The following is an 18,139-nucleotide window of genomic DNA, read 5'->3' on the forward strand; positions in this document are numbered from 1 at the left end:
CTCGTACCTCCTCTTTATCAATTTTTATCTCATCCAGTATCTCCACTACCTCCTCTTTCACTATTACTTTGGCAGCATCCTCTTCCTTGGTAAAGACACATGCAAAGTACTCATTTAGTACCTCAGCCATACCCTCTGCCTCCATGTGTAGGTCTCCTTTTTGGTCGCTAATCGGTCCCACCCCTCCTCTTACTACCCGTTTTCTATTTATATGCCTATAGAAGACTTTTGGATTACCTTTTTATGTTAGCTGCCAACCTAGTCTCTCATTCTCTCTTTTCCCTCTTATTTTCTTTTTCACTTCCCCTCTGAACTTTCTATATTCAGCCTGATTCTCAGTTGTATTCTCAACCCGACATTTGACATACGTGCCCTTTTTCTGCTTCATTTTACTCTATCTCTTTCGTCATCCAAGGAGCTCTGGTTTCAGTTGCCCTGCCTTTCCCCTTCGTGGGAATATACCTCGACTGTACCCGAACTATCTCCTCTTTAAAGGCAGCCCATTGTTCGATTACAGTTTTGCCTGCCAATCTTTGATTCCAATTTACCTGGGTCAAATCTGTTTTCAAGCTACTGAAATTTTCCTTCCTCCAATTAAGTATTTTTACTCTAGATTGCTCCCAGTCCTTTTCCATAGCTAACCTAAACCTTATGATACTATTGTCACCTACTGACACTTACTCCACTTGACCTACCTCATTCCCCAGAACCAGATCCAGCAATGCCTCCTTCCTCGTTGGGCTGGAAACTTACTGATCAAGAAAATTTGCCTGAACACTTCAGAAATTCTTCCCCATCTCTGCCCTTTATACTATTATTATCCCAGTCTATATTAGAATAATTGAAGTCCCTCATTATTACAGCTCTAAATTTCTTGCACCTCTCTGTAATTTCCCTGCTGATTTGCTCTTCTATATCTTTCCCACTAGTTGCTGGCCTATAGAATACACCTAGTAGTGTAATGGCACCTCTTATTTCTTAACTCCAACCGAATAGATTCTGTCCTTGGCATCAAGGGGTATGGGGAGAGAGCGGGAATATGATATTGAGATAGAAGATCAACCATGATATTGAATGCGGAGCAGGCTTGAATGGCCTACTCCTGCTCCTATTTTTCTATTTTTTTCTATGACCCCTCCAGGACATTCTCTCCAGCACTGTAACATTCTTCTTAACCAATACTGCCACCCCACCGCCTTTCTTTCCTTCCCTATCTTTCATGAACATCTTATATCCAGGAATATTTAAAACTCAATCCTGCCCTTTATTTAGCCAGGTCTCCATTATCGCCACGACATAATATTCCCATGTGACTGTTTGCCCTTTTATAGTATCACTAGCTGAAGTGCCCGGCGGTGCCGAGGCTTTTTCGAGGGCATGTTGTTGTTGGAAGAGAGAGAGCGACTGGGGGGAAGAGAGAGAGCGACTGGGGGGAAGAGAGAGCGACTGGGGGGGAAGAGAGAGAGCGACTGGGGGGGAAGAGAGAGAGCGACTGGGGGGGAAGAGAGAGAGCGACTGGGGGGAAGAGAGGGAGGGGTGGGGGAAGAGAGGGAGGGGGGAGGGGAGGGGGGGAAGAGAGGGAGGGGTGGGGGAAGAGAGGGAGGGGAGGGGAAGGGAGGGAGGGGAAGGGGAGGGGAAGGGAGGGAGGGGAAGGGAGGGCGGGGGGGAGGGGAGGGGAGAGAGGGGAGGGGAAGGGAGGGCGGGGGAGGAGGAGGGCGGGGAAGAGAGGGAGGGGAAGGGGGGGAGGGGAGGGGAAGGGAGGAGGGGGGAGGAGGAGGGGGGGGGAGGGCAGGGAGGGGGGAGGGCGGGGGGGAAGGGAGGGCGGGGAGGGGAAGGGAGGGAGGGGGGGCGGAGGGGAGCGAGGGCGGCGGGCGCCCCCCCCCGAGGGTCGCGACCCCCCCGAGGTGAAGACCGCCGATTGCGCCCGTTGCCAGGGTAATGCTGGATGCTCAGCAAGCCCCGGCAGAGAGAGACGTCTCAGCTCCTGCTGCGCGCGCACCCTAGCGGCGCTGGGCTGAGGCTCGGCCCTCCAGCCTTCGAGTGGGGCCGGGAGGTGCCTAGCTCGGGCGTGGGTGCGGAGGAGACGCCGAGGCTTCTAGGCCTACCTGGAAAAACGGGGAAAGGTAGGAAAATTAATGAGATTAGATAAGTTAATTACTTTCTAAATCATTTTTTTTAAAAACAATATGTGTTTTAAAAGCAACGTTTTTTTTTTAAGATGCAGAAAGCGGGAAAAAGAAAGGAAAAGTTTGGAATCAAGATGGCGGCGACTCACCTCGGTTCAGAACGATAAAGCCCGGCCACGCGCACCGATTGGCCCGGTGGCACACGCCAGCAACCCGGCGTACGATTGGTCGAGCTCGAGGTCATTCTGTCGCTAATGAGCGGATAATGAGATGCTAATGAGCGGAATGTTGAAGGTTTTTGGGATACCGCGGGTGCAATTTTAGCCCGGCCGAAACGTAAATACGCTTAAAACCGTCTCGGAAGCGTAAGCTTTCTTTGGAGGTAACGCGCGCATAGGTACGCCCTGTAACTTTCGAGTGCATACCCGCAACGCACACGCGATGACAGACAGAGAGACAGAGAGAATGACAGAAGTACCGATTTATATATATAGATTGGTGTCAGGAAGGATGTTCCCGATGGCCGGGGAGTCCAGAACCAGGGGTCACAGTCTAAGGATAAGGGGTAAGCCATTTAGGACAGAGATGAGGAGGAATTTCTTCACCCAGAGAGTGCTGAACCTGTGGAATTCTCTACCACAGAAGGCAGTGGAGGCCAATTCTTTAAATATATTCAAGAAGGAGTTAGATATATTTCTTAAGGCTAAAGGGATCAAGGGATATGGGGAGAAGGCAGGGACAGGGCAGGGTACTGAATTTGGATAATTAGCCATGATCTCATTGAATGGCGGAGCAGGCTCGAGGGGCCGAATGGCCTACTCCTGCTCCTATCTTCTATGTCTATGTGACTGTAGCATGTGACTGTTTGCACCTGCAGCTCACCAACCTTATTTACCACACTTCGTTCATTCACACACATGCACTGTAAACCTGCCTTAGACCACCTTGTATTCTCTTAGTCTGACCCGACCTAATACTGTACTATTTCTTACTCTAGTGCTATCTGTCTCTCCCAATCCTTTGTGCACTTTGTTTCTGCTTTCTAATGCTACATCCTGGTGCCCATCCCTCTGCCAAATTAGTTAAAATATATTTCTTAAGGCTAAAGGGATATGGGGAGAAGGCAGGGACAGGGTACTGAATTTGGATGATCAGCCATGATCTCATTAAATTGCGGAGCGGGCTCGAGGGGCCGAATGGCCTACTCCTATCTTCTATGTTTCTAAAATAGCCGGTTCCCCAGTTGGTTCCTCGAGCTGCTGATCTAGAAAACTATCTTGAATGCGCTATTACTGCCAGTTTGGTTTGCCCAGTCTATATGAAAATTAAAGTGCCCCACAGTTACTCTATTACCCTTGTTACATACGCCTCTAATTCCTGAGTTATACTCTGTCTGACACTACAAGTTAGAGGGCCTATAAACTACTCCCACCAGTGTTTTCTGCCCCTTGTTTCTTAGCTCCCCCCAAACTGATTCTACATCTTGATTTTCAGAGCTAAGATCCTTTCTCTCTACAGTCTCTATCCCATCCTTTATCATCAGGGCTACTCCCACCCCCACACACTTTTCCATACTGCCTGTCTCTTCTAAAGGTGAAGTATCCTGGAATATTTAGTTCCCAACCTTGGTCACCCTGGAACCATTTCTCAGTAATGGCTTTTCAATCGATCCCATTTATTTCTATCTCTGCTGTTAATTCATCTATTTTGTTGTGAATGCTTCGCGCATTCAGATATAACGCCTTTAGCTTTCACTTTTTTCTATTTTTTCCCGATGTCACCTTCGTCACTGCCCTATTACCTTTTTTAAGGTGATTTAGGGCTGAGATCAGGAGAAATTTCTTCACTAGCAGTGTTGTGAATCTTTGGAATTCTCTCCCCCAGAGGGCTGTGGAGGCTCAGTCGTTGAGTATATTCAAGACTGTGAGCGATAGATTTTTGGGCACTAAGGGAATCAAGGGATATGGGGATCGGGCGGGATGATATAAAGTTTCAGCCATGATCTTATTGAATGGCGGAGCAGGCTCGAGGGGCAGTAAGGCCTACTGCTGCTCCTATTTCTTATGTTCTTATGAACCTGGTCAGGCTGCACTTGGAGCACAGTGCACTAGTTCTTGTCTCAATACTATAAAAAGGACATAGAAGCACTGGAGAAAGTGCAAAAATATTTACAAGGATGGTACCAGAATTGAGAGATTACAGCTATTGGGAAAAATGGAACAGGTTGGGGCTTTTTTCTTTAGAAAAGAGAAGAGTTTGAGGTAACCTGATAGAGGTTTTTAAATTTATGACTGGGTTGGACAGGGTAGATGTGGAGAGAATGTTTTCACTTGTAGGAGAATCCATAAATACAAGATAGTCACGAATAAATCCAATAGAGAAATAAGGAGAAATTTCTTTACTCGAGTGGTTAGAATGTGGAACTCTCTGCCATAGGAAGAGGTTGAGGCAAATAGCTTAGATGCTTTCAAAAGGAAACTACACGAGTACATGACAGAAAAGAGAATAGAAAGATATGCTGAAAGGCTGAGATGAAGTAGATGGAATGGGAGGAGACTCGTGTGCAATGTTCCCCCTAATTGTTTTTTTGGGTGTGTGGTCCCTTTAACGGGCTGCGCGGCCCATTCACAGTATTGGCATGTACGAGATTTCACACTTGGAAAGCCGGGCCGGGCTGCGTGGCCACGCAGCTCAGAGGGAACATTGCTCGTGTGGAGTATACGCATCAACACAGACTAGTTGGTCCAAATAGCTTGTTTCTGACTAATCGTGTCAGTAATGTTTATCTTTCCAAACTAATTGGTTATGTTTCTTAAAGGGTAATTAACCCTTAAAGAAATGGGAATAGTACAGTGAAGATTCACTGGAATGATCCCAGAATCAGGTGATAGTTATGAAAAAAGCCACAGAAAATTAACTTAAATAAAGACCAAGGACAGATCTAATAGATATATTCAAAACATAACTTGCACCATCAGTTTTTTTTATTCCTCATGTCGGTTCTGGTTCTTTTGCCAAATACCTTCAATCTGTGTTCTCTGGTTTCCGACCCTCCTGTCACTGGAAACAGTTTCTCCTTATTTACTCTATCAAAACCCTCATGATTTTGAACAGCTCAATCAAATCTTCCCTTAAGCTTCTCTGCTCTAAGGAGAACAATCCCAGCTTCTCCAGTCTATCCACGTAACTGAAGGTCCTCATCCTTGTTACCATTCTAGTAAATCTCTGCACCCTCTCCAAGGCCTCGACATCCTTCCTAAAGAGTGGAGCCCAGATTTGGACACAATTCTCTAGCTGGGGCCCAACCATTGTTTTATAAAGGTTTAGAATAACTTCCTTGCTTTTGTACTCTCTTCCTCTATCTATTAATAAAGCCAAGGATTCCGTATGCCTTTTTAACAGCCTTCTCGATTTGTCCTGCCACTTTCAAAGATTTGTGTAAGTACACCCCCAGGTCTCTTTGTTCCTGCACCCCCTTTAAAATTGTACCATTTAGTTTATATTGCCTCTCCTACCAAAATGAATCACTTCACATTTCTCGGTGTTAAATTCCACCTGCCATGTGTCTGCCCATTTCACCAGTCTGTCGCTGCCCTCCTGAAGTCTGTTACTATCCTCTTCATTGTTTACTACATTTGAGTTTTGTGTCATCTGCAAACTTTGAAATTATGCCCTGTATACCCAAGTCCAGGTCATTAATATATCAAAAAGAGCAGCGGTCCTCATACCGACCCCTGGGGACACCACTATACTTCCATCAGTCTGAAAAATAGCCATTCACCACGACTCTCTGCTTTCTGACGCTTAGCCAGTTTTGTATCCTTGCTGCCGCTGTCCCTTTAATCCCATGGGCTTTTTATTTTTGCTTGTTTACTCATTGGGTTAGAAACACACTGATCAAGGAAGTTCTCCTGTACACATTTCAGGAATTCCTCCCCTTCTTTTCACTTTACACTATTATCTCAGTTTATATTAGGATAATTGAAGTCCCCCATTATCACTACTTTAACGTTCTTGCATCTTTCTGTAATTTACCTGCAAATTTGCTCCTCAATCTCCTTCCCACTATTTGGTGGCCTGTAATAGACACCCAGCAGGGTCACAGCTCCTCTGTTGTTCCTTAATTCTAACCAAATAGATTCTGTCTTTGAACCCTCAAATGCATCTCCCTTTCTAGTGCTGGAACAGTATCTTTGATCAATCCCCCACCCCCCCCTTCTCTATCTTTCCTGACTATCTTGTAGCCAGGAATATTAAGTTCCCAATCCTCCCCTTGTTTGAGCCAGGTCTCTGTTATTACCACTATATCATAGTCCCATGTGGTGACTTGTGCCTGCAGCTCACCAACCTTATTCACCAGGCTCCGTGCATTTACGCATGTAAACTCCAAGCCCATCTTTGTCTTCCTCGCATTTGCCCCTGTCTGATCCTCCTATTTCTGAACTATTCTTTACTCTAGTGCTATTTGCCTCTCCCAGTCCTCTCTGCACCTTGTTTCTCCTTTCGAATGCTTCATCCTAGTGCCCCTCCCCCTATGGAAGGTGGAGGATGCCTTTTGGATGAGATGTTGAACCCAAGGCCCTGTCTGCCACCTCGGGTGGATGTAAAAGAAGTGTAGGGGAGTTTTCCTGGTGCCCTGGCCAACATTTATCATATAATACAGCACAGTAAGAGGCCATTCAGCCCTTCGTGCCTGTGCCGGCTCTCTGAAAGAGCTCTCCAATTAGTCCCAGTCCCCTGCTCTTTCCCCATAACCCTACAAGTTTTTCCTTTTGAAAGTTACTATTGAATCTGCTTCCACCGCCCTTTCAGGCAGCGCGTTCCAGATCACAACAACTCGCTGTAAAAAGCTCTCATTCTTTTTGCCAATTATCTGAAATCTGTGTCCTCTTGTTACCGATCCTAATCCTTCAACCTGCATCACTCAAACAGATTATCTGATCATTTATCTCATTTCTGTTTGTGGAATCTTGCTAGGCACAAATTGGCTGCCACATTTCCCTATATTACAACAGTGACAATGTTTCGAAAGTACCTCATTGGCTGTGAAGCTCTTTGGGACGTCCTGAGGTGGTGAAAGGCGCTGGAGAAAATGCAAGTTTGTTTTTTCAGAAAAAACTGTTTTCAGTCATTTAACCTGTTAACTGCTTCTCTGGGACCTGAGTCCTGTACCTGTTCGCTTTCTCCCTCTCTTACCCCACCCCAGCTTTGCTTATCTTCCAGTTCTGACATACAGTCTGCATCAGAAACGTTAACCCATCCTTTCTCTTTTCAGATGCTGATGTGTCATGTATTTGCAGCATTTTGGATGTGAGCTTGGCAGTGAGGAATAGAGTCTAATTGGGAAGCACTGGGGGTGTAGATGAACAAAGAGGTTTAAGGGTCCACTTATGTAAATCATTGAAGCTAGTTTGCATTTGTGTGAAAAGCAATTGAAAAGATTAATGGAATATAGGGCTTCAAGCAAGAGGTATAGAATATTCTGGTCAGATCTCATTTGGTCTATTCAGTTTTGAACATCCAAACTTAGGAAAGATACACTGACATTGAATGAAGTCTAGTGACAACTCACCGGGTGGTATGTGGGAGGAGGGGGACTAACCTGTGATGAAACTGGGTAAACTTAGACTGTATTCCCTCCAGATGAGGCTGAGGGGTGATTTGATTGTGTGTTTGAAATAATGAAGGGAAGTGATCAGGTAGATACGGAAACCATTTTCCCTTTTGTAGGATAATCTAGAACAAGGGGACATAACATTTGAGCTAAACCAGTGCGTATGATGTGAAATCATGGGATACCCTGCCCAGAGATCATGTATAGAATCAATTGAGGTGTTTAAAGGGAGCGATGTAACTTCAGAACCAAGGATGGTAAGGGACCTGGAGAGAGGGCAGAAAATTGGGAATAAAAAAAGCTGCAGTAGGCTAATAAAATGACTGAACTTGATGGGCTGAATGGCCATGCAGTGATCTGGTGTTGCTATTTCTGGTGAGTGTGCCTGGGCAGGTCTGCTCTACAAATATATTCTGGACTGGTGGCTGCTGCTCTTGACCCTCTTTGTAACGTCACTGAAGAAGGAACACTATACATAATGTTGACTTGTGTGTGATCACCACCTGAGCCTCAAAATGAAATGGGGAGAAAATATTTATTTTCTATTACTGATCGGTAAAATCTTGTTTGTGGTGTAGGTGGGTGGAGCGTGCCTGCTGACAGCAGATATGTGACGCTAACTGGCACAATCACTCGGGGCAAGAAGAAGGGGCAGATGGTGGACATCCACGTAACACTGACTGAGAAAGAGCTCCAGGAACTAGCCAAGTCCAAGGAGCCCCCACAGCCCGAGGAAGAAGGCGAGAAGAAGGCGTGTGATGTGGGGCTGTATCGGGGTCCTCATGTTGTCCTGTGGAGCCTGCTGTGTGCTCCAGTGGTCTTTGTCTTGTCCTTTGTCATGTCCTTTTATTATGGGACCATCACCTGGTATAACATTTTCCTGGTTTACAATGAAGAGCGCACCTTCTGGCATAAGATTACAATTTGCCCCTTTCTAATTATTTTTTACCCGGTGCTAATCGTGGCGGTGTCGGTGTCCCTCGGCGTGTACACAACCGTGACACAGATTTCCTGGTCATTTGGTGAGTGGTGGCAGGCAGTGCGGGACTTGGAGAAAGGTTTCTGCGGCTGGTTGTCCGGGAAGCTTGGTCTGGAGGATTGCTCCCCATACAGCATCGTAGAGCTGCTGGACTCGGACAACATTTCAGGGAGCCTGTCGGGGAAGGCAGCACCGGCGGGAGAGCAGACTTCCGCTGTCTAGAGAGTGCTGCTGATCCAGAGGGGAGGAACCCGGCTCAAGAAGTTGCCTAGGACTTTGAGAAGGAACAAACAAAGGCAGAATGTTCAAGTGAATTTTCTTTCTGTCTGTCCTTGTTATTGCTGTTTGAATTTGTAGTGTTAAGATGCACGTAATTAATGTCTGGTTTTAGCAAGAAATGTGAGCTATTTAGACTGATATGCGTATCCATATAAGGCCCGACCGAGTCGATTCACGGAAACCTGTATACCTCTTGCCAATTCCCAGTATTGCCTCGTTTCTAAAGCCAGATCTCCGAGTTTGAACTGTGCTTCTCCTTCCAACACCCTCTCTAGTGCAGAGCCTGAGCCCCAGGCAGGTACAAATTATGGTTTCGGGTCAAATTGTGAATACTTGATATTGAGCTTATTTATTTTAACTTCTGAAGGTGCTGGCCTGGACCATTATAATAATCTGGATACTTTCCCTGTAAAGATTTGATTTAAATATTTTTTTTTAATTGAACAACTTATCTTCACAAACACTAAGGCCTTAAGTAATGAGGAAAAAATGAATAGGGCTTACTCCACTACTGATAAATAATGAGCTTCAGAGTGTCAGCGCTGCTGATTAAACACGTACACCTTTGCATTTGATATACGCTGTAGGATGCATTGAAGGGAAATCTCAGATGTGTCTGCTGTGATGTCATTTTGCTTTAGGGTTGATCAATATAAATCAACTGACTGAAGGAAATGGGCATGGCCCATAATTACTCATCGATTCTGTATCGATTTACTGTAAATAATGGGCTAAAGATTTACCATTAACTCAACATTCTGAGGAGATCTCCAGGCCTTGACACAACATTCAATCTTTCACTAAAAGCATTTTGAGACATCGTTCTACGTTAAAGCCACCATATAAATAGTAGTAGTTAAGACATTTCTTTACATCCATAACACTGGATAACAAATCATAGAGTAAAGGTAATTAATAGCATTTCTATAGAATCTTCAACCTTACACTGTCAAAGCTTTACTTAGGTTTCATCTGATAATGCAACAGAATGACATTCCATGTCCAAGATTGAAGCAAATCAGATTTGGCATGGTTAAATGTCCTATGATCCAAGGTATCGGGTAGGCTCCTATGTGAAATATCACTTGGTGCTCACTAGTGTACACAAATACAACCTCTCGAGTGTCACAAAACTGCTATACGAACAATTGGTTATCTCCTGCAATGCTGTGGTTCCACCTCCAGTTTGTTTGCAGGATTATCATATTTAGTAATTTTTCCTTCTTCATTAACTGTCGTCTCTTGCTGACTTCTAGTTAACACCTTGCAAGGAATCATAGAATTTTCGAAACAAGCACATCGCGTCTGTGCTGGTGGTTTTTCTCCATATGAGCTATCTCGCTGAATCCCACTCTCCCGCATGCTCCCCATATCATTTAGTATTCTTATTCGTGCAATTGTTCCTTTTAAAAGATGTACTGGACTCTTTAAAAGGAGTACTGGACTCTGCCACAAACCATTGTTGAAGCAGAGAATTCCCGATTTCACTACCCTCTATAAAGCATCTTTTTCTAACCTCCCATTTGTGAATATCTTAATTTGTGTCGTATTGTTACTGTCCTGACTAATGGAAGCAGTTGATCAATATTTACCTCATAACTAATCATAATCTTAAAAATCTCTGCCATGCCAGCCCTTAACCTACCCTAGTTCCAATAAATTGTCAACTATTTTTATTCAGAATTGTAACGCCTCATCCCTAGTAACATCTTAGTTGATCTATGCTGTACCTTTCCCCAGTGATTTTAAATACTTCTTATAACGGCGTGCTCGAAGCTGTTCATCACTTCACTATCACATTTATATCAGCATGCCAAGGAATCCCTGCTCCTCTTCTCCATTTCATGTGTATTTCCTTTCCTTTTACTTCCAAAATGTGTTACGAACTGCATCTGCCAACTATCTCCATCCTGCTTAGCCCATCTGTTCCTGTTGTTGCCAAAAGTTGCCATACCCCTCAATTTTATGTCACTTGCAAATTTCAATATTTTTATACAAACATACCATTTCCTGGGTTATGGTGTTTCCTTTTTTGAAGAGGGAGTCAGAATTGCTACCCTGCAGTCCTCTGGCACAATTTTCCTTTCCACAGAGGTTTAGAGAATTGTAGTCTGAGCATCTTAGAATCCTAGAACGGTTACAGCACAGAGGAGGCCATTCAGCCCGTGCCGGCTCTACAAGAGCACTTCAGCTAGTCCCACTCCCCTGCCTTCTATTCCTATTCCTTCACTAACTTCCCCCTATTCCTTCACTAACTTCCCCTTAGATCATCAAATGTAAACCATCAGGATTTGGTGATTTGTCCACCTTAAGTTTGACTGACTTCTTTAGTACCATTTCCATCGGAAAAATTATCTCCAACTGTTCTACACCCACCTCTGGTGGTGCTACACTCTCTTTGCCTCAGGTGTCAAGAGTGAGTGGATAAAGTGTTAATTCTGCACATCTACTGTTCCCTCACCTCTACAGCTTGCCTCTTTTTCCAAGGCCCTCTTGCTAAGGTACTCTACTCTTACTGCTACTTTTTTTTTTTATTCGCTTACGGGATCAGGGCGTCGCTGGCAAGGCCAGCATTTATTGCCCAACCCTAGTTGCCCTTGAGAAGGTGGTGGTGAGCTGCCTTCTTGAACCGCTGCAGTCCGTGTAGTGAAGGTACTCCCACCGTGCTGTTCGAGAGGGAGTTCCAGGATTTTGACCCAGCAACGATGAAGGATCGGCGATATACTTCTAGATCAGGATAGTGTGTGACTTGGAGGTGGTGGTGTTCCCATGCGCCTGCTGCCCTTGTCCTTCTAGGTGGAAGAGGTCGCGAGTTTGGGAGGTGCTGCCGAAGAAGCCTTGGCGAGTTGCTGCAGTGCATCTTGTAGATGGTACACACTGCAGCCACGGTACGCCGGTGGTGGAGGGAGTGAATGTTTAAGGTGGTGGATGGGGTGCCAATCAAGTGGGCTGCTTTGTCCTGGATGGTGTCGAGCTTCTTGTGTTGTTGGAGCTGCACTCATCTAGGCAAGTGGAGAGTATTCCATCACACTCCTGACTTGTGCCTTGTAGATGGTGGAAAGGCTTTGGGGAGTCAGGAGGTGAGACATTCGCTGCAGAATACCTAGCCTCTGACCTCTTTTTGCCACAGTATTTGTGTGGCTGGTCCAGTTAAGTTTCTGGTTAATGGTGACCCCCCCAGGATGTTGATAGTGGGGGATTTGGCGATGGTAATGCCATTGAATGTCAAGGGGAGGTGGTTAGACTCTCACTTGTTGGAGATAGTCATTGCCTGGCACTTGTGTGCCTGCAAAAAGCTATTTATTGCTGCTCTTGTCTTTTTGCACATGCTGGTACCTGATTAAGTAAACTTTATCTGTGCTTCAACTTAACTTTTCTTCAATTATTTTATAGCCTTCTAACTTAGATTAACTTTGTTCAATCTTAAATACCTTAAGCCATAACAATTGAACATCACCACACAATCTGAGCAATAAATAAATCCATTATTGTCAATCATTTAAGAATCATCTGTTAACTATTGTAGCAGTACGATAACTTTTTAATATATAAAATCTCCAATGGTGCTGCTCCGCACTGGGACAGGAACATTATATCAAGTAAAATACAATGGAGTTAGGGTCACTTGCACTCGAAGCTGGATTGAGATCTACCAATATCGAACTGCCCCCGCCTGGCAGAAAGGTACGGTGGGGGGAGGATTTTGGGGTGGCAGCAGCCTAGATTATTCTTGTGGGGCCAGGAGGAGTTTGTTGCGGCCTCTTTTATCACCTGTGAAAATGATTGGAGTCCGAACGGTGCATGTCCCGACCATATCCAACCTAAAATGGAAATTGGGGTCCCAGAACCTGGTTTGAAACAGGCGGGTGTACAACGGGAGGTCGCGTTGTGGGGTTAACAGGGCGCTAAGGCTGCCAACCCTGTTTTGAGAGTTACCACCCCATAAATATCTGTCGATACAAGTTAATATAGACGCCAATATATAGTCCTACAGGGAGTAATTTTCTACCTGCTTTTTCCAGTCCATTTCATCACTCCTGATCACCTTCCTTTTGCTGCTTCGTCTTACCATATCTATAATTAAGGATAGGGTGACTGAACACCTTGAAAATTTTCAGTTGATCAGAGAGAGCCAGCATAGATTTGTGAAAGATAGGTCATGCCTGACAAACCTGATTGAATTTTTTGAAGCGGTGACTAAAATAGTGGACAGGGGAATGTCTATGGATGTTATTTATAGGGACTTCCAGAAGGCATTTGATAAGTTCCACATAAACTGTTATCCAAGGTAGAAGCCCACGGAATTGAGGGCAAATTATTGACCTGGTTAGGAAATTGGCTGAGCGGCAGGAGACAGGCAGTCGGGATAATGGGCAGGTACTCAAATTGGCAGGTGGTGAGTAGTGGTGTCCCGCAGGGATCTGTGTTGGGGCCTCAACTATTCACAATATTTATTAACGACTTAGATGATGCCATAGAAAGTTATATATCCAAATTTGCCGATGAGACAATGATGGATGGAATTGTAGGCAGTGTAGATGGAAGCATAAAATTACAGAGGGATATCGACAGATTAAGTGAATGGGCAAAACTGGCAAATGGATTTCAATGTAGGCAAATGTGAGGTCATCCACTTTGGATGTTAAAAGGATCGAACAGGGTATTTTCCAAATGGTGAAAAGCTAAAACAGTGGAGGGCCAAAGAGACTCGGGGTCCGGGTACACAGATCATTAAAATGTCATGAACAGGTACAGAAAATAATCAATAAGGCTAATGGGATGCTGGCCTTTATATCTAGAGGACCAGAGTACAAGGGGGTAGAAGTTATTCTGCAGCTGTACAAAGCCCTGGTTAGATCACACCTGGAGTACTGTGAGCAGTTCTGGGCACCACATCTTAGGAAGGATATATTGGTCTTGGAGGGAGTGCAGCGCAGGTTTACCAGAATGATACCTGGACTTCAAGGGTTACATTACGAGAGAAATTACACAAATTAGTGTTGTATTCCCTAGAATTTAGAAGGTTAAGGGGTGATCAGATCGAAGTTTTCAGGATATTAAGGGGAACAGATAGGGTAGATAGAGAAACTATTTCCGCTGCTTGGGGATTCTAGGACTAGGAAGCTTAGTCTAAAAATTAGAGCCAGACCTTTCGGGAGTGAAATTAGGAAACACTTCTACATGCCAAGGGTGATAGAAGTTTGGAACTCTCTTCTGCAAACGGCAATTGATGCTAGATCAATTAATTTTAAATCAGAGATTGATAGCTTTCTGTTAACCAAAGGTATTAAGGGATATGGGCCAAAGCCAGGTATATCGAGTTAGATCACAGATGAGCCATGATCTCATTGAATGGCCTCCTCCTGTTCCTATGGTTTCTTCCTTTTCCCAGGCTATTTTCTCAGTGCTCCCCATCCCTCAGTCTCTTCTGCTTGCTTTCCCCTGTGTTCTATGTCTTGCTCCCATTGCAGGCTTTGTTGACTTGAACTGCTTCTCTGCTCTTAAAGTGTAATAACAAGGTTGACATTCCTAATTGCAGCGGGGAGTACGATAGAAGGTTAGAAAGTGCACATGTAAGTGCTAGCACGTTTGATGCTGGAGTTGATGCACTTTGTTGGCAGTGTATTGGGACTCCACTTGCATCTTATCTGTGCTACATAGAGTGGATATTTTCATTGTTTGATGAAGAAAAAATTCATTCTTGCAACCGCCAATATTCACCTTGGGCATTTTGCAGGTTTAAATGGAAGTATTGATGGATACAACTTTAAAGGAACACTCCAGTTCTGGTTGTGGCCTGACTTAACCTTGAAGTACGTGTGTTTAAAAACAAACCTGTTATTTTTTTTATTTTTTTTAAACATTGCACTTTTAAAAGCATGACTTCCCTTCAATGACACCATTGCTTCCAGGGCTGGCAATAAGACCAGGCTCATCTTAACCCCTTCCTGCTATTTTACTGAAAACAATTCATGAAGAAACATCCTGGGCCTGAGTTTTTTTGTTGGGGGGGGGGGGTCAGGAATGTGATGCCCCATTTGTAATGTCCGTTTAAAGTCCAGTTTGGGTGGGGTGGGGCTTTGGTTGGATATTCTGCCCTTCCCCTTGTCTGGACAGTTCCTGGCTTTCCCAGGGAAGGTCTGTCCATTCCACCATTAGAAGGTCTCAGTGGATCTCATGCCAGCTCAGAGCTGCTGTGTGATTTACAAAGACTCCAGCAATACAGGTTATTGATTGCATAGGGGGTCAGTTACCTTTGGAATGTCCTCAACTTGCTCCGTTAGGCGGCGAGGTCCCTCCCCCGTATCCCAGATGGTCAGGGTTGGTGCAGCCAAAGTGCTTTCCAGGCATCATTTACCCACTCCAGTTTTGTAAATGATCCTGTCCTCTGAATATGGGATGAAATCTGAGGTGTCACCAGCATCTGCACGATGTCACAGACCCCATCCAATTTCAGGGCCACTGTTTCTGCACCTGAAATTTGTGTGCTAGCCAAGTGTGGAACTAAGCTGTCCAGACCAGCTCCATACTGAATGAGATTATCTCGGTCAGTGCAGCCATAGGAACTCTCCAATTGGTATCAGTGCTCCTGGGCAAGGAAGGAAAAACTGCAGAGTTACAAGATGCACAGAGGACTGGGAGAGACAAACAGCATTAGAATAAAGAGTCATTCAGAAATTGGAGGGAGGGAGGGTGTTGCAGGGCAGGCTAAAATGGGTTGAGTGCATTTGTGTAAATGCGCGGAGCCTGGTAAATAAGGATGGTGAGCTGCAGGCACAAGTCACCACATTAGACTATGATATAGTGGCAAAACGGGAGACCTGGCTCAAAAAAGGGCCAGATTGGGAACTTAATATTCCTGGCTACAAAGTATTCAGGAAAGATAGAGAAGGAAAAAAAGGAGGGAGTGACCGTATTGATCAAAGATATTGTTACAGCAATAGAATGGGGGATGTCCTTGAGGGTTCAAAGGCCGAATCTATTTGTTTAGAGATAAGGAACAATAGAGGAGCTATTACACTGCTGGGTGTAAACTATAGGTCACCAAAAAGCAGGAAGGAGATAGAGGAGCAAATTTGCAGGCAATTTGAAAAAGATGCAAGAACTATAGAGTAGTGATATAGCGGCCACCAACCTCATAGTTTCCCAACCCCGCACAGCCCGCTTCTACCTCCTTCCCAAGATCCACGGACAGGACTGCCCTGGTAGACCCATCGTTTCAGCCTGTTCTTGCCCCACCGAACTTATCTCTTCCTATCTCGACTCTCTTTTCTCCCCTTGTCCAGTCTCTTCCCACCTACATCCGCGACTCTTCGGACGCCCTCCGCCACTTTAACAGTTTCCAGTTTCCTGGCCCCAACCGCCTCCTTTTCACCATGGACGTACAATCCCTCTACACCTCCATCCCCCACCCGGATGGCCTGAGGGTGCTCCGCTTCTTCCTTGAACAGAGGCCCGACCAGTCCCCATCCACCACTACCCTCCTCCACCTGGCTGAACTCATTGGTTCTCACATTGAACAACTTCTCCTTTGACTCCACTCGTTTCCTCCAAATCAAAGGTGTTGCTATGGGTACCCGCATGGTGTAGTGTATGTACCTTTTAAGAGAGAACGACTTTCACAGCTCCTGTATACTGTAGTACCGGCAGTGACCACACCTGTATATAAGCCTTGAGCCTGCCTCTGTACCCCCAGTCTTGAGACTACCCTACTCCAGTAAACACCTGTTGATTGTTAAGTTACAGCCTCCGTGTAGTTCTTGGGGAAACATCCTATTTAAAGAATCACGGATCTAACAGTGGCGACGAGGTTGATTCAAATCTGCCTGCAACTCTGCATTTCCCGTCGAGTCGCTCCGGGAGGACGGTGGAAGAAAGTCGAGGCCAGAAGCACGGGTGTCGACCACGAGCAACCACCCAGTCATCCGGCAGCAAGTAAACATTGCAGGAGTGGCTGTTGAGAGCCGGGCTTGGTTCCCCAGCCATGACGATCCAGCAACAGGTGCAGCGCACACCCTTCCCGGACAGCGGTGGCGGGAGCCGACCGACGGCGTAGAAAAGCCGAGCAGCGTCGACGGGGTAAGAGAGAGGGTGAAGCGCACAGGGTGTGGCCGGGGGTTAAAAAACCGAGCGGCGTCGAGGAAAAACAAGCAGAGAGAGAGAGAGAGGGTAAAGCAGCAGCCGGGTTCAGGACCGAGCGATGGCAATGGGAAAGGCGCACAGGAGAACGTGCAGAGCACAGCTAGGGCTCAAGGGCTGAACCGCGTCCGCAGGGAGAGCGCGGGAGACGCTATTGAGCCACGGAGAAGAAGGGAGAGCACGGAAGACGCCATTTTTAGAAGCCGCAGCGGAGAAGAAGGGCGAGCGCGGGAAGGAAGGAAAGCGCGGGAGACGCCATTTTGTTCCAGCGGAGAAGAAGGGAGAGCGCGGGAGACGCCATTTAGACAGCTAAAATACACCCAGGGATGGCGAAGAGTGGCAGCATCACGGCGTTCGACAATGAAGTCAAAGATTGGGCAACATGTGGAACGCATTGAGGTGTACTGCAGGGCGAATGAAGTGCCAGATGCTAGGAAAGCACTGGTTTTGTTAAATTCCATGGGTGCAAAAACTTATGGCTTACTGTGAAACCTGATACCCCCAGAGAAGCCCGTGGAGAAGAATTTCGAAAGCATAGTAGAAATCCTACAGGACCACTTAAACCCCACACTGCTGCTGATAGCAGAAAGATTTAAGTTCCACAAAAGGAACCAGCATAAAGACGAAAGTAATGCTGAGTACTTAACGGAACTGCGCAAGTTATCGAAACGCTGCCAGTTTGGAGCGGGACTATCAGATACATTAAGGGACAAGTTTGTGTGGGCTTCAAAGTGAAGGAACCCAGAAATGGCTTCTATCAGAAAAGGATCTTACGCTGGACAAGGCTTTCAGCATGGCAGTATCACACGAAGCAGCTGCACGGGGCGCTGCAGAGATACAACGGAGACCGCAAGAATACGGCACCAATGAAATGTCATATGGAGCAGGGAAGTGTTATCGCTGCGGCAGAACAACACACGATCAGAAGGATTGTTGGTTCAAGGACCAAGTGTGCAGAAAGTGTCGAAAGACAGGACACATAGCAAGAGTCTGCAGGTCAGG

At 45.7% G+C, this 18,139-nt stretch overlaps 1 protein-coding gene across 4 annotated transcripts in view; it reads left to right on the forward strand.

The window, feature by feature from the left end:
- Positions 1-18,139, forward strand: part of LOC147120740 (transmembrane protein 169-like) — a 254,784-nt gene that overhangs the window by 64,072 nt on the left and 172,573 nt on the right. For 3 of the 4 annotated variants that reach the window (XM_085986977.1, XM_085986978.1, XM_085986979.1), the window contains one exon: positions 8,319-12,364. The exons of the other annotated variant lie outside the window; for it this stretch is intronic. In XM_085986977.1, the coding sequence (XP_085843103.1) occupies positions 8,319-8,941 (623 nt within the window). In that variant the 3' untranslated portion in view covers positions 8,942-12,364. Of the gene's footprint in view, positions 1-8,318; positions 12,365-18,139 lie in introns of those variants that run through there. 4 annotated transcript variants of the gene reach the window in all.

The sequence above is a fragment of the Somniosus microcephalus genome, chromosome 4 (genome assembly GCF_052327205.1).
Source record: "Somniosus microcephalus isolate GS21.2 chromosome 4, FLI_Smic_1.0, whole genome shotgun sequence".
Lineage (NCBI taxonomy): Eukaryota > Metazoa > Chordata > Chondrichthyes > Squaliformes > Somniosidae > Somniosus > Somniosus microcephalus.